The sequence below is a fragment of the Sceloporus undulatus genome, chromosome 1 (genome assembly GCF_019175285.1).
Source record: "Sceloporus undulatus isolate JIND9_A2432 ecotype Alabama chromosome 1, SceUnd_v1.1, whole genome shotgun sequence".
Lineage (NCBI taxonomy): Eukaryota > Metazoa > Chordata > Lepidosauria > Squamata > Phrynosomatidae > Sceloporus > Sceloporus undulatus.
In genome coordinates this window covers 259,528,949-259,546,003 of record NC_056522.1, presented here as the reverse complement: position 1 = coordinate 259,546,003, position 17,055 = coordinate 259,528,949, and the positions used below count along the sequence as shown (strand labels likewise).

General features: G+C 43.3%; 1 protein-coding gene across 1 annotated transcript in view; it reads left to right on the top strand.

Annotated features, from left to right (window-relative positions):
• Positions 1-17,055, top strand: part of RAB3IL1 (RAB3A interacting protein like 1) — a 54,056-nt gene that overhangs the window by 14,799 nt on the left and 22,202 nt on the right. Inside the window, 1 exon segment of the mRNA XM_042444935.1 lies at positions 13,751-14,003. Within this exon segment, the coding sequence (XP_042300869.1) occupies positions 13,751-14,003 (253 nt within the window).

The following is a 17,055-nucleotide window of genomic DNA, read 5'->3' as shown; positions in this document are numbered from 1 at the left end:
TCTCCCTCCCTCCCCTCACCACTGATCTGTTAGAAATCTTTCTAATTGAATTCTTAATATTTTGCTGTTCTGATCTGTACAGAAATGTCAACATCACTTCAAACCTTTTACAGTACTTATTGGGCAGCTTCATAAGTTAACAACTTTGAGACTGCTTGTTATCCAATTATGTTTTATTCCACTTTCTTCTGCATGGTCTGATAATCTACTCTGGGTATTCTTGCATCCCAAATAAAAATATTTATCATTTGCTGCTGTCCTTTGCCATAATACTCTCAATCTGAAGTAGGCATAAGAGTACATTGAGTTCAGTAGCATCTTGAATTAGTCTGATGCATACTGGTTTTGCTGTTAATTTGCCACCATAACCAGAGGTATAGGGGAATCAAGGGTCAGAGGGTCAAGTCCTTGAGACTTTTTGATTAACAGGCATCATGGCATCATCTGACGGCTGTCATGCCCTTTGCAGGGCATAAAAAGGAGCCACTTTTTGCAGGTCCTTTTTGCGCCTCGTAAAAGCCAGATTAAGGCCACGGAATGTGGTTGCCTCGATCTGGCTGTAAAAGAGGTGGCTGGAGGCTGCTCCTTTGGGGTTGTCTGCATAGCCCCAGAGAAGGCTAAAAGTCTCACAAAACTACAGTTTTCAAAATTCTCCAGTACTACACCAGGTCAGATAAACTGGTTGCAAACTGGATTATGTCTGCAGTGTGTTTTGGACCTTTGTAGGACTCATATGGGCCCCATTCTTACTTGACAAAAAAAGTGGCTTATTTCGCTGCGATTCTGACTTGGATTCTGACTCGAATCTGACCCATCATTCCCATTAAAAACGGGTGCAAACAGACTCGGGTTTTTTTACCCCTGTTTTCATTCCCATTGGTATTTTCCCTGTGGTAATTTGAAGCGGACTTTTTTGATCCCCATTCCCATTGCCCTTCCGGAACCTCTTTTTTAAAAAAAGCAGCTGTCAATCAAGCACTTAAGCGCTTGATGTCACAGTCAATCAGTCGCTTAGGCACTTTTCCCCTCCGGGAAAGGAAGAACAGTCCATTTGGGAAAGAGAGAAGGAGCCTCTATTCGCCCTAAACCCCTTTGTATCTGAGGCTCTTCTGTGTCTCCCCATAGTTCCTCTGGGAAAGAGAGAAGAGGAGCCTCTATTTGCCCCAAATCCCTTTGCCTCCGAGGCTCTTCTGTGTCTCCCCAGACTCCCTCTGGGAAAGTGAGAAGGAGCCTCCATTCCCCCAAATCCCTTTCCCTCCCCCATTGCTCCTTGGGCTGTCAGGGGGGGGGGGCGATCAAGCAGGCATGTACTGCAAAGCCCATCTGCTGCTCAGGTGCTCAGGCAGAGGCAAAAAAAGGAAAAAAAGAGAAAAGAATAGTTAAAATGGTGTTCAGTGGCTCTCCTCACACGTTGGTCTATGAATGTGGAGCAGGGGGGAAGTTGCAGGGGGCATAATGTGTTTACTGCATTTGGAGCTCAATGTAGTGTGATTGCCTTACCCTGCTTTCCACTCCACCAGAGGAAAGGCTATGCGAATGGGAGAAAATGGCACCGGCAATGCAGGAAAAGGAACAAGTGGGTGACACCCCCAAGCCAGCCCCTTGAGCACTGCTCCTCCCATCCCCAAGTTCCCGAATCAGACACCCTTTCGTTCCCATTCGTATGCCGCGAATCAGACTCGGGAGGCACAGGAAAACTCACTAAAAAGCCACTGTTTTTTAAAACCAGTTTATCGACCAATAATTTGGGGTTTTCAGGATAAATCAAATCAGATTCGAATTCCAATGGGAATGATATCGGAGCAATGCGGATTGAATGTGCGCTCAAATGGAAACAATGCATCCATGATTCGCGTCCTGATCCGCATTATAAGTCAGTGGGAATGGGGCCCACGTTGAGTCTTTTAAGGTTGATGGGTTGTTTTTGTTTTGTTTTGTTTTACCTTTTGTTTTGGTGTGAAAGTTTCTTTCCCCCTGTGGCAGTCTGCAGTTTAAAAATGTTAACTTAAGAAACTGCATTTTTCTCTTAGAAATTCTGCTTATCAAATTGACTTTAAACAAGAGGGTTCTACTAGTTGTGCAAGACTTCTGTGGCTTATACTCAGGCAAAGTTTTTCTGTCTCAGCAAAATCATCTAAATAGGGCTAGTTGAACTAAATAATTGGATGGGGGGATGCCTACGTTTTGTTTTGTTTTGTTTTGCTTTCTTTCTTTCTTTCTTTCTTTCTTTCTTTTTTTGTCTTAAGTCCTTCTTGCTAACTTTTCCTCCCCTCAGAACTATTGCCTCTGTAAACTTTTCTAAAATGAACTTGCAGCAGTCTTGGTTTTTGGTTGAGTAAAATGTAGGCTATATTTCAAATGAAGGAACAGGTAAAACCACCACCTTGCTTAAGAAAACCCTGTGAAATTTATGGGGTCACCATAAATTGACAGGCAACTTGATGGCACATACACACAAAATAGATTAGAAATCTGTTCCAGGAATCTATTAGGTACTCTAGTTCCAAATAAGAAGGTTTACAATTCTGTATAGTCTTGTTCTAGCACTTTGCTTTCTTACCATTCTTAATTGGGAAAAGAGCAAAGCCTATGTGAGTATGTGTGCGCACAATCATGCACATGTACCCAGGGGTCCTATGGGACATGAACTTGAGGTCTTAAAGTGTCATCTCATCTACCAAAATTCATCCCATTATCTGATAATATTGTATTGTAATCTCAGTCTTGCAGCCCCATTCTCTCCTGGAGTGAATTTCCTGCTGCAGGATTGGGGTTCCTGATTGCATGGAGCATTTCTGCTTCAGGTTCTGGCAATCTTGCCTGGTTAACCTCAGTTTGGTTAATGCTAATATGGCTAAGGTGGTTAAACTTTTAGGAGGGAAGGAAGTAATTTTTTCAAATTTTCAATAACATTTTGTAGGGATTTAGCCACAAAAAAAGGTTACTTTGGTGTGTTCTGGACGGGCCCATGTGGTGCCGTCGTTACGCGCGAGGCGCGGCGCTTCCTGACGCACCTTGCCCCTCGCGCGTAACGAGTACGTCAAAATGGCAGCGCCGCATACAGATGGGCACCGCCATTTTGACGTCGCAGACGCGCAGCATCTGGACATAGCGTGCCGGAAGTGGCGCTGGAAGTGCGTGCCTCGCACCTTGTGGCGCCTCTTCTCGGGCACAGGAAGAAGCACCATTTTGGCACTTCTTTCTTGCTGCGCCCGGGAACCGCGTGGTTTGGCTGCTGCAGTTCCCAGACGCAGCAACCGGCAGCGGTGCGAGACCGCCCGTTTTGGGCAGTTTGTAATGCGCCAAAGTATCCGTTTCATCTGGTTAATACCAAAAAAAGTACTGAATACCTTTTTGCTAATACCAAATTATTCCTATGGCTACGTGTTATATATTGAATTTGTATATATTTACAGGTTGATAACATCAGGTCGTCAAAACGTAAAACATGGAGTAGCACAGCATTCTGTGCTCTTAGTTGCAGTTAAACAAATGTAGAAAAGTTCATTTTTGGACAAGAGTTCTCAGAATTTTTCAGTCTGCATGGCCATTGTGATTTGTAATCCAAAAAGTAACTTTAGGGGTTGGACAGATTGGGAGAAAGTCTTGCTGCCCCATTCTACTCTGGATGGAGACCTAAAAAGAACCTGCTACCTATAGGTTCTTTTTAGGCTGTGCGCGGGGTGCCATTGGTGCACTTGCGCACCATGCTGACATCTGCGTGGCACAGGCCTGTCTGGGTGCTGCACTGCATGGACATCATCATGGCGTGCCCTGTATGGATGGGTGTGCACCATGATGGCGGTCAGGGTGCATGGTAGGGTTGCTGAGTGTGTAAATTCTCAGCCCCTGCGCAGCCCGAATTCGGGCCCAGGCTGGTGAAAGCACCCATCTGTACAGGGCCTTTGCCAAGCTTTATAAATAATAGTTTAATAGTTGGGGCTATTAAATTTATGCCAAATTGATCATTATGACTATTATCGATGTCTGCTTGTACAGCTGGCCCTTCTTATACACAGATTTCTTATACACGGATTTAAACATTCACAGTTTGAAAATGTTCAAAAAAAGTATAAATTTCAAATATCAAACCTTGATTATCCATTTTTTTAAATAAGGGACACCATTTTGCTATGTCATTATATTTAATGGGACTTGAACATCCACAGAGTTTTTTTATCCACGGGGGATCTTGGAACCAACCCCCAGCGTATAACAAGGGTCCACTGTATATGGTTTTTCTTAATACAGTATTGACTCACAAGTTTTGATACTGTCTTGGTATGATCTGGACATCTTCCATCCTTGTTCCTGCTTATAACCTAGCATGCTATTTTACTTGGAATCAAAATTCCTAGCATGCTATTTCACTTGGAATCAAATTTGGAACAGTAGAGCAAGGATTGCTGGATTAAATATTAGTCTTGAACTATAAATGCATTTTTTTTGTCTTTCAGTTGTGTTCTTCATATTTCCCAAATCAGTCTCTTGTCCTCCAAGATATTCATTTAGGCCCTGTACACTTTGTGCTGCCTGGGGGCAGAGTAGGGGCGCAGCATCTTGATGAAGCACACCTGACTTCTCCTCCAGGGTGCCCTGACGCCTCTGGTGCTGTGTCCAAATGATGCAGTGCTAAAGGGGCACCATACAGCCATTCAGCCGCAGCTATGGTGCCCTTTGGAGGCGCAAAAAGGACATGCTTTTTGCAGCTCCTTTTTGCACCCTCCAGAAGCTGAATCGGGCCACAGCGTGAGGTTGCTGCGGCCTCAATCTGGCTGCAGAATGGGCGGCTGCATGTACAGCTCCATACTTATTAAAATAAACCCAGTAACATCTCCTTTTATAAATCTGGACTGATAGGCTGCTATTTGTTAAAAATATAGGCCATGTGAATTTGAACTGACAAATTCAGGGAAGAATTTTCTGCTGTTTGCTCTGGTTGTGAGAGATGTCAGGTCACAGGGCTGGTTATATAGATAACATATACTTACTCATTGTTGACCTTTTTCCAGGGTCTGGTCTAATAAGATATTGGTCATAAGCTGACAAAAGTGTGGCCTCAAATGTACTGCCATTGGCCATGGAAAGATTTGTTTTCTGCTGGATAGCAGTTGCAGTATTCTCTGCTTTTCAGACATATTCCCTGTTGCGAAGATCCAGCTTTCTTTATCTGTGTTGTGTGTGCGTGTGCATGCAATAATTGTGTTGCTATCATTTATGGTTAGGGAATAAGAAAATAATCAGATTTACAAAATTTCAGAGGTTTGCCTTTGATTCATATTGTGAAAATGATTCATCCTATTCCCATTTTCTAGATTAAAAACTGAGGCAAAGAGTGGTTGGGTTTGAGGTTGAGTATCTTTGTCTCTTTGGATTACTGCTTCTGCTTCTGCTCAAGTTTTGTTTTCTACCTCATTTTCCCAAAGGGTCTTTTGTTTTTCATTTTTCTCTTTCTTTCTTCATTTTATATTAAAACACACATATCATATGGCTGGTATATTCTCTTAGGAAGCTGACAGCAGCAAGATAGAGTTGAGTTCAAACACTGCTTTCCTCATATATTGCTCCTGTCATAAATACAGTGGTTAAGGAGCATTTGCCAATGCAAGGAGATGTTCTCCTAAATGAACAAGCATAGGATTGGACGTTTACTTGGCTGCCTTTATTGGTTGCTTACAATAAAGATAGCAAAGGCCATAACCTTAGTATTGGTTCCTGTGCTCCTCCTGTGTGTGTATATATACTGGTTTTTAATTTCGTTGTTGTTATTGTTGTTAAAATAGGATATAATGTCTGTCAAATACTGTAATTTCCAAAACCAACTGTGGTTCCTCACCTATCTTTTTTGCTTTCTTATTTTGATAGGTATTGTGGAGATGCTCTGTTTCTTATCCCATGGCACATTCAAGCCACACATGGTTCTCACAAACAGCAGATGCAGAGTGCAAAGTATTACATAGAAATTTGCTAATGCTGATTATATATGGTGCCATGCTCAAGTGTTTACACTCTTTGACCTTCCCATGTTTCATTGCATTACAACTACTAAATGATTGACTATTTAGTAGGTATTGTTACCACTTGATGTACACAACATACCCAACACTGTGAAGGCGCTTAATAGTTTTGTTTTGGCACTACAATCACCAACGCGCTTGTACAAAGCGCGGGATGAGTCCTTCCTGAATCTTCGTTCGCGAAGCAAAGCCAGAGAGACAGTGTAGTAAACAAAAACTAGCAGGTCTCACAGCAAAGGAGTGAATACTTATGCAACCAGAAAGTGTAATTTCTTTTTTTGTTGATGTAACTTTTGGGCCACATAAAAATATTTTGTTCCTCCATTGTGTTGAGTTTCTTGTGTATGTGAAGTGGCAATAATGCCAGTTAAATTAATTTCAGTGCCAGATTGTAACACAGTGATTCCCAAAATGGGTGGTATGCCCTCCCTGGGGGTGGTGGAAAGATCTAGAGGGCAGTGAGGTGGAAAGGGGGCAGCGAGGGGCCTTTGGTCAGAGTGTCGGTGTGCAAGAAAGACAAGGGGAACTAGCAGCCTTTAGGACCATGGTGGGATGAGGGTTGCATAGAACATCTTTTCAAGGTCCTTTAAAACCACAACACAGCCTCACCTCATTTCATGTGGTGGTGACTCCTGCTCTTTGTCTGCCCATGCAAACACAGTCTCTTAGCTGCAACTTTCACTGATGGTGGCAGTGGCAGTTGGGAAACTCTTGTGAAGCTTTTGGTGCAGGAGATCACTTCTGTGGTACAAAGCAACACCATTTTGAGACAGACAGACTGTCTGGAGCAAGGAGTTAGAGCATGTGGCAGAGAGGGAGAAGCAGTGGCAAAAAGGAGCTTTCACATTTGGAGCCCTGCTTAAATTTTGTGAGCTTTCCTGGGTCTTGGCCGGCAGGTTGAAGCTCCTGTTTTTGTTCATCATACAGTCTGAGAGAAGAGGTAACAGAAGAAACAATGTTTGTGTATGTGTGTGGAGTGGAACACTTGATGCTGTGTGGGGAAGACATGTCTCTGGGGAAGGAGAAGGGAGAGTATCTGAGGTCAATTCTTGCAACATGTCCTTCACCTGGGAGTGGCTCATGTAGTTAAAATCTCTTCCTTTCCCTGCTCATGCCAGTCTCCAATCCAGGGCATGTGGCCTCTCCAAACCCCCTACATAAACACCAGCTCCAACCTTCATCTCCTCAACGAAGAAGGATTGAGAGTCTTCCCTCGCCAGGAGAAGCTTCTCCCTTTGTACAGATCACCAGGGGAGCAGCAACCGAGTAGTTGTCTGAGAGCGACTGAGAGGCCTCTTGCCTGCACTGTCTTTGCTGGAGGGGTGGCATGGGTGAGAGGCTTCTTGATTGCTGGTCAGCTAGCTGTTAGTTGTGGCTCCCAAGGTGACCAGGTGCAAAGGTAGCAGCGACAAAGCAGCCAATTGAGCAGCAACAAAAAGTCTCTTGCCCAGACTGAACTTTGCTGCAAGGCTAGCCTGGGTGAGAGGCTTCTTAGTCACTGCTCAGTCAGCTGCTCAGTTGCTGCTCCAAAGTGACCAGGTGCAATTGGAGCAGTGACTGAGACTGATTGTTCTGAATTTGCAGTAGAATTGTAGACCTAATATCAAGAAATATTGGGGGGGGGGGCACTAGGCTTGTTCCCCAAGAGGGAAGATGGTGCCAGCTGGAAAAAGTTTGGGGACTACAATTGTGACACAACAAAATGTGGAAAAGTCAAAAAGGAGTGAATACTTCAGCAAATGGATAATAATATTTTTTTTTTTTGCATATTTTCAGTGTGGGAATCTTATCATAGATTCCAGTGGGGATACAACTTTAGTTTTGTTGTTGTCAGCTTCCAAAGAGAATATACCACTCCTGTGATATGTGTGTTATGGTATGCATATTATAATATAAACATACATTCCAATAGAAAAGAAAGCTACTGTGGTTTCAGAAGTGATTCACTGATTCCTAGATTCATGAGTAGAATTTGAAGCACCAGTAGTCCATTAATGGGGAAATACTCTGATTAGGTGACCTATGTGTAGGGTTGCCATACCTCAGGACAGCCAGACCGGGACAAATGTAGGACAATGTTTTCAAATGGAGGACACTTCCCTCCCCCCCTTTTTTTTAAATGGAGGACACCCCACACCCCTTCCCAGCCTCCAAGGAGACCGAGACCTCCTTAAAGGCCAGGAGGGGGCACAGGGCGTCCTCCATTTAATAAAAAAAGTGTCCTACATAAACAAAGTGTCCCTCCTTCCTGGCCTCTGAGGAGACCAAGGCCTCCTTAGAAGCCAGGAAAGAGAGGGAGAGCTGGCTGCGATCGCCACTGGCCTCCTCCCTCTTCCCTGGCCTTTAAGGAGTCCCAGGCCTCCTTAAAGGCCAGGAAGGCGTGCGGGGGCTGGCCGCGATCGCTGCCCCTGGCCCCTGCTGATGCCTGGGAGGCGCGCGCAGAGGAGCCCGTCCCCTTTGGCCAGCTGGCCAATGGCCGGCTGGCAACAAAGCAGGGGACGAGCTCCTGCTTCAGAGGCCTGCGCGTGGGGCCGGGACCAATGCATTGCTGGTGGCCAAACCGGACCGTGACCGGGAGGGCCCCCCAAAAGCGTGCTTTTCCCGGCGGCCACTGGGTTATGGCATCCCTACCCATGTGCTTGCTCAGTCTGTTGTAAATCAGTTTCATGGATGAGGGCAGGTTTTGGTCCTGAAAATTTGCTATAATCTATGGTTACATTGAGTGGAAAATTTAGGGGCCTGTAACAAAGGATGATTTTTTCATTGGTGCCAAATTCTGTCACTGCTATACAATTATTGGATTCCTTTGCATGTTCAATAACTCTCAGTTTGGACAATGCCATGTAAAAAGTTCTCATTTTCTTTTGATGACTCATTTTGCAGAGGAAAAGAAATTATAATTCTACTGTATTTTATGATAGTTATTATAGAATAACCACAGGATTGATTATAGGTCTGTTGTAGAATTTACTAAATGAAGGCTTTAGTACTGTAAAGGCCTTCCCTTCTGGTGATGATTAGCATCCAGTTGCAAGTAATGGAAGTACAGGTGTCCACCACTCTGCAAAATTTGCTGAGGGGAGGCAAAAGATGTGAAGTCGATTACAGAGGCTAGCTTGGGATCATACTGTACAAGCACTGTTTGCAGTGTCAGTTGACATGGTATTTTTTTCTCTCAGTCAGTCAGTCATTTGTGATGTTTCTGAGATTGTGGGCAGCTATGTGAAATACTTTTAAACTCTGTCTGGTGACCCAGTCTGCAGAGTCCATGCTGCTGGTTGTGTGTGAGGAAGCTGAAAGACCCTAGAACCTGCCTCTGCTCACCTCAAGCTGGGAAGAGTTTGCTGGGTTGTCTTTTGACAATCTCCTCCCTTCCCACCCTGCCAGCAGCACAGACTCCTTGAAGTTTTCAGGGTAAGTTTTTATACTAAAATTTATCAACATAGAGCCCGAACAGACAGGCAAAAATAAAGCTGCTTCGGGCTATTTTGGAGTATGCTGTTTAAATGAAACACACATCTTAAAAGGCCAGAAGCTGCACCAAAGCTGTGCTCCAGTCTTTAGGACTAGAGTGTGGCTTTGGCGTGGCTTCCAGCCTCTTAGGACACATGCATCATTTAAACAGCATAACTCCAAAGAGGCCCAAAACAGCTTTATTTTGGCCTGGCTGTTCAGGCCCATAGTCAAATGTATACAGTAAATGGTGATGCAGTACCTTCTTATTATCTTGGGTATCTTCCAATAAGGATCTGTCCTCTAGAAAGTAGAACATGTGACTAGATTGTAGCTCTTCTGGTTAAAAATACAAGTTCATATGTCTGAATGCATCTCGATGTTCCCTGCAGTCTTACAAACTTCCACCCATAGTCTAGTGCGGTTAAGGTTGGTAGAGGCTTATCATCTTACCTGCCATTTTTAAGAACCAGACCTGAGGACTGGGAAGTAGTGGGAACTACTTTCAGATAATTATCTAGGTTTAATTTGTTGTGATCTCCTTCCTTAAACCTTTACTACTGTAGTATGTGGATCCTTCCACACTGAAGCAAAGGAAAGTGGTACCGTAATAGGAGTTATTAGATGCCTTCAACTAAAAAGAAAAAAAAAAAGACTCAATATAGCTTGCTGTACAAAAATATTTTTATAGGATCTAAATAGTACTGTATTAGTTCCAAACAAAGTAGGCTCATTGTATAAACAGTAGTTTGGTAGGTCAACACTTATGTAACTTCAGTTGATTCAATCAGTCCAGTTTAGTTGCAGTTAACACAAGGAGGAGAAGGAGATGGGGAAGGAAGATTAATTTCTTTCTACCCTGCTTTGTATCAAAAAGATTTCAGACCAAGAGCATAAAATGTAATAGTAATCCCACTCCAAGAATAACAAAGAATTGGGATAATCAGTTGACATAATGCTGGTGTGTGTGTGTTTTTAAAAACAGTCACATATTAGGAAGTGGAGAAATGAGTGTCAGTACAGCTGTGGTCAGTATATACCCCTCTATTCCACGTCAGACTGCTTCTTTTTTAAAAATTTTTTATTAAACTTTTTATTTTTTAAAAAAAAAAGACAAACAAAAAACCAAGACATACAATACAATACAATACATATACATATACATATACAGTATACAATGATATTACTTAGATTAGTTTATTGTGGGTTTTCTGGGCTATGTGGCCATCTTCAGAGACGCCAGCCACAGATGCTGGTGAAACGTCAGGAAGAAACTCTTCTAGAACATGGCCACATAGCCCCAAAAACCCACAAAAAACTATGGATGCCGGCCACGAAAGCCTTCGACTTCACATTACTTAGATTACTTAAGATGGATTCAAAGTTATATGGTTTTGACACTGATGCAACAGGATCTAAATTAGGGAAAATACTCATGGAGAAAACAAGATTATATCGGAAACATATAAGGAATTGCTAAAAATAGATATGGAATCTGAAGTGGTAAAAGACTGCATGATTAAATGGGCTAAAGACTGTGGGGAACCCATTTCATTGCAAGAGTGGGAGAAATGTTGGCAAATAAGAACTCAAGTACACAGTTCGTATGGATTTAAAAGAGCAATATTATAAAATGCAGTACAGATGGTACATGATGACAGACAAAATTGTACATATGTTTAAGAATGCCAATGATCAATGTTGGAAGTGTGGAAAAGAGAGGGGAACTTTCATACATGTCTGGTGGTCATGTCCAAAGGTCAACCATATTGGGATGCAATTCAAAAAAGCATTAGAGAGATCCTGCAGATAGATCTAAAGAAAAACCTAAAATGCTTTCTATTGGGCATGATTGACGAGGACCTGGAAAAAAAAATATGGCAGAGTCTTATTTTACAAGCTAGCGGCGGCTAGATTGGTTCTCGCAAGACATTGGAAAAGGGAGGGTATCCCATCCTCTCTGGAATGGATGTGGAAACTTTATGATTATTTTCAGAAATCAGGATTCCAATCTTAGAGGCTATGGGAAAAGCTCTGGACTTGAAATTGGATGATCTTTGAGCTGACCTCCGAGGAAATGTCTGAATAACAGGGGGAAGAAAAAATACTTCAGACATTTTATTAATATAGGCAGGATACAGACTGCCCCTTTGGGGCGGCCTGTATCTGCCCCTTTCCCCGATGGATCGGGGCCTGAGCTGCAACAGCGGCAGCCCTGGAGGCCCCGATCCGCCACTTTTCCAGGCATCAGGGAAGCGGCAAAACCCTGACAGTGGCGGGGAAAGAGAGAAAGGGGCCACCTGTGTAAAGGCTGCGCCAGCGATACAAGTGGCGAAAGGAGCTCCGTTTCGGAGCTCCTTCCTGCGCCGCTGAAAGGGCACCAGAAGAGCCCTACAGAGGCGCCAGGACGTAATGGCTGCACCGTGCCATTTGGACGCGCCGCAGCCGTCAAAATGGCGGTGCCCATTTAGACAGGGTGCCACCATTTTGACGTCCTGGCGACGTACTAGGGTTACGGGGCATATATAAGCAACGCCCCGAGGCAACCCTAGTACATTGCCAGGACATGCTATCAGGCCCATCTGTGGAGGGCCATAGTTAAATTTAGTAATAAAAGATATCTCTACAGGTTGTGGAAAAAATACCAATATTTAATATATTTTCTGATAGCCCACTTCCTTTCCATCACTGATGTTTGTTTATCTTTTTAGTTTTTAGTTAACCGGAAATTATAACAAAAACAGGAAGTAATGTTTTCTTTCTTTGTCTAATTTTAGGGTACTCTGAGATGAACTTGAGTTATTACTTATCCTAATAAAAGAAATTTCCTTTCTACAGGAAAGAAAACATTAAAGGAGCTAATTATAGATCAAGTAACACTTATAAATTGGTTATATAAGGAGTATAGGATATAGTAATTATAGACAACACTTATGTTCTTTGGAAGTCATAACTTTTAAATCTGTTGTCTTAGTGTATGTAATGTCTAATGTTTTGTAAGTAATCACATCAGACTGCTTCTAATCTTTGGATGCCGTTCCATTGGTATAACATCCCAAACAAATTTGAACTATGACTGTCTAATCTGCTAGAAAAGTGGGGTGACCCTGCTCTAAGTGATCCTTGAGTTCACTCAATAATAGATTGTTATTTGATTGCATGAGAGCCTTGTACCCCTTTTCTTGTCTTCCAGAACTTTAGAAAGAAGCCCTAATGTTCCTAGAAGGAAGAAGCCAATACAGCTATCAGGAATAGACCTTTCAGGATTTATTAATACACTTTTGGCACTCACTTAATAACAGCAAACTCTTCTCTACTGGGATCACTTCCAACCCTAAATACAATATTTGGATGCTTTTAAGGGAAACACCCATCCTGTACAGTGGTGTGTGTGTGTGTGTGTGTGTGTGTGTGTGTATATATATGTATGCATGTATATGTATATGGATGATAGAAAGCAACTTCCTACTGGGAAATGAGTATCATAGGAAACAGCATTCTTGAGAAACTGAGTTAATATGGTCTCATCCTTCACATGAAAGGACCATTTTCAGTTGGTACAGGACACTGGTAGAAAAGAGACACTTCATGAAAGGCCTGAACTTTGGCCCTGGAGTGGAGGTGATTAGCATCTAATTTTCCATTCATATTTAATGTGTTTATATATGTATGTATATCAGGAAAGGGCAGCTGTGGAAGGGGCTGCATTAACATATTGCAATATCCTAGAAGTGATGATGTCACTTCAAAGTTTGCAGCCTATGAATTTGGGTCTCTCTCTCTGTGTATACTTCTGAGGGATTCGGAAACCAAATGTACGCCTGTGATGTCCATGCATTTTTGCTGTGTTTGGGGCCAACCTTTTTAAAAAGGTCTAATTCAGAGTGCTTCAGAGCTCCAGAAACCATGGAAATGGGCTTCATTTTCTCATCTCCTGTTGTATATGGACCCCTATGTTTATTTTCCAGTTGGGATGATACCTTTGCCATCGGTTGCTGGTAGAAAGGCTCTGCTCAACTAAAGTGCCTCTCCCTGTCTTTTGAAGGCCTCCCTTCTGCTTATCCCATAGCTGACCTCAGAGTGTAGCAGCCTTGCCCTTTTGAGTAACATTCAGGAGACTGGAAGGACTGCTATGACATTTTAAGAGAGAGGATAGAGCAGTCACTTTCTGCCAGCTCAACTGCCCATGACTGAAACTAGATGGAAACATGTATGTTGATCATCATCATCATCATTTTTTTTTTTTTACGAACTCGAGTTCATGTGTTTCTCTCCCACAGCCAGGCCCAGTTTGAGGAGACCAGGCAGCAGCTCCAGAAGCAGCCAGTGGTGGGGCAATGGAAGCCCCTTTCACCAGCAAACAGAGGGCAGGAGCGACAGCAGCCAATGGAGCCATCCATCAAAGATTTGGGCAATGGAGATGAGAACCAAACTGTGGCTCAGCTGAATGTGTCACGCTTGCGCAGCTCTTCGGTGGAGATCCGTGAAAAGGGGTCTGAATTCTTGAAAGAGGAGCTCCATAGAGCTCAGAAGGTAAGGCTGTCGGCTGAGAAGTAAGGAAAGGACAGTTGTAAGGTCCAGATGCTTACATTGTGAAACCAATACATGATTATCACATCATGATTCAAGTTGCCATGACTGTGTTCTGTAGAATCTGAGGGTTTGTAGTTTGGTGAGACAGTAGATCTCTGTGGTTGGGAATTATAAATGCCTCCTCCTTAATTTGCAAATATTAGGATTCCATAGCATGGAACCATGGCAGTCAAAATGAGATCCCAGTACTGTTATTGTGTAGCATGAAAGGGCCTCAGGTGGCCATAGAATCATAGAATTGGATGAGACCACAAGTGCCATCTAGTCCAACCCCCTGCCATGCAGGAACTCATAATCAAAGCACCCCTGATAGATGGCCATCCAGCCTCTGTTTGAAGACCTCCAAAGGAGGAGACTTCATCACTCTGAAGGACTGGGTTCCATTGTCAAACAACTCTTACTGTCAGGAAATTCCTCTTAATGTTGAGGTGGAACCTCTTTTCCTGTAGCTTGCATCCATTGTTCTGTGCCCTATTCTTTGGAGCAGCAAAATACATACATACATACATACATACATACATAAAGCTTGCTCCATCTTCAGTATGACACCCCTTCAAATACATATACAGGGCTATCATATCACCTCTTAACCTCTCTTCTCTAGGCTAAACATCCCCAGCTCCCTAAGTCTCTCCTCATAAGGGATGGTTTCCAGACCCTTCACCATTTTGTTCGTCCCCCTCTGGACATGCTCCAGCTTTTCAGCATCTAGTAGCTAGATGAGGTCCACTGGAACTTCTTTCTGTCTGTGATGTGATGTGAATCTCTCCTTTTCTCACAGAGCTAGGATCAGAGGCAGATAATGACTTTTTGAAAAATAAATAAATTACTAATAAAAACACAGTGAATATATTTATTAAAATATAATTAAGCTGATTAGTAGTACACAAACCCCAGTAAAATAATCTTAAAATACCCCAAATCATAATAATATATATATATATATATTTAAAAACTACAAATGTGAATAGCTACAGAAGAAAAGTTTTCTCTGTCAGTTCAGTACACAAGCAAGGCAATCCATAGTCTGGGAGCGGCAGCGGATAACATCCTCTGGGAGGTTGCCGATAGTCTGGTTTTTAAGGGTTGCAATATATTCCTCCCAGAGGACCTGAGAGTGCAAGGCGGATTGTATGGAAGTAGACGATCCCTTATATAGGTTGGACCCAAGCCATGTAAGGCTTTAAAAGTAATCACCAACACTTTGTACTGTGCCCGGAAACCAATAGGAAGCCAGTGAAGAGATTTCAGAATTGGTGTAATATGATCACTTCTTGTTTTACCAGTGATCAGCTTGGCTGCCATGTTTTATGCTAACTATAGTTTCCAGACTAGGTACAAGGGTAGCCCTATGTAGAATGCATTGCAGAAATCGAGTCGTGAGGTAACCAGTGCATGCACTAGAGTTTCTAGGTCCCTTACTTCCAGGAAAGGGCGCAGCTGGTGTGTCAGCCAGAGCTGATAACGGGCACTCCTGACTGTCGCATTCACCTGATTTATTATGTGAAGCGACGGGTCTCAGAGCACCCCCAGACTGTGAACACAGTCCTTAATGGAGAGTGTGACCCCGTCCAGGATTCGAGGTTGCAACCCAATACTTGGTTTGGGGGTTCCTACTGTAAGTACCTCCATTTTGTCCGGATTCAGCTTGAGTCAGTTTTTCCTCATCCTGTCTATTACCGCATCAAGACATTGTTTGAGGGGGAAATGCCATCTGTCGTCATGGCTGCTGACTGAGACATGGAGAAATATATTTGGGTGTCAGCGTACTGATAACACCCTGCCCCATGTTTACGGATGATTTCTCCCAGTGACTTCATATAAATATTGAATAGCCTCAGGGACATTGAAGGGATGTCATATTGAGGAGAGAGCAAGCTTGTTTTCTGCTGCTCCAGAGACTAGGACCTGGAACAATGGATGCAAGCTACAGCAAAAGAGACTCCACCGCAACATTAGGAAGAACTTCCTGACAGTAAGGGCTGTCCGACACTAGAACACACTCCCTCAGAGTGTAGTGGAATCTCCCTCCTTGGAGGTCTTTAAACAGAGGCTGGATGGCCATCTGTCGGAGATGCTTTGATTTGGATTTCCTGTATGGCAGAATGGGGTTGGACTGGATGGCCCTTGCGGTCTCTTCCAACTCTATGATTTTATGACAGGATGGTGCCCTGAGGGATGCCACAATTACGCTCCGTTTTTGAGGAGCAACAGTCCCCAACCATCACCCTCTGGAATCTGCCTGAGAGGAAGAAACAGACCTAATGTAATGTAGTTCCTCCAATTCCTAACTCTCCCAAGCATTCCAAGAGGATGTCATGATCTATTGTGTCAAATGCTGCTGAAAGGTCTAAAAACACCAACAGGGTCACACTTCTTTTGTCGATGCTTAGACGAAGGTCATTAGCCAGAGCAACCATGGCAGTCTCCACCCCATATCCCGTCCTAAAGCCAGTTTGAAATGGATCTAGATAATCGGTTTCATCCAAGATTACTTGCAGTTGAAGGGTGATGGCTCATTTGATCACCTTGCTCAAAATGGCAGATATGATGCAGGCCTATAGTTTTTCAAATCCAGGGGTCCAGGGAAGGCTTTTTCAGGATTGGCCTAATGTCTGTTTCCTTTAAACATGTTGGAACACAACCTTCCCTAAGCGATGCATTGATGACATTTTTGAGGAGTGCCATTAAGGCATCACCCCCCTGGACGGCCAGCCATGATGGGCAGGGATCAAGGGGGCACGTTGTCTTCTTTACTTTTCAAAGGATCTTGTCCACGTCATCAGTACTCACCGACTCGAACCAATCCAGTCTCAAAACGGGTTTACTGGACACCTCATCAGTCAATTCTGCTGTAATCTCGGCATCCAAGTTGGCTTTTATCTGAGAGATTTTATCTGCAAAGTAGTTGTTAAAAGCGTCACAGCAGGCTATGGTCGGGTTAATTAAAGGGTTCTGCACAGGTGGAGTCTGTGTCAGTTTCCTTACCACC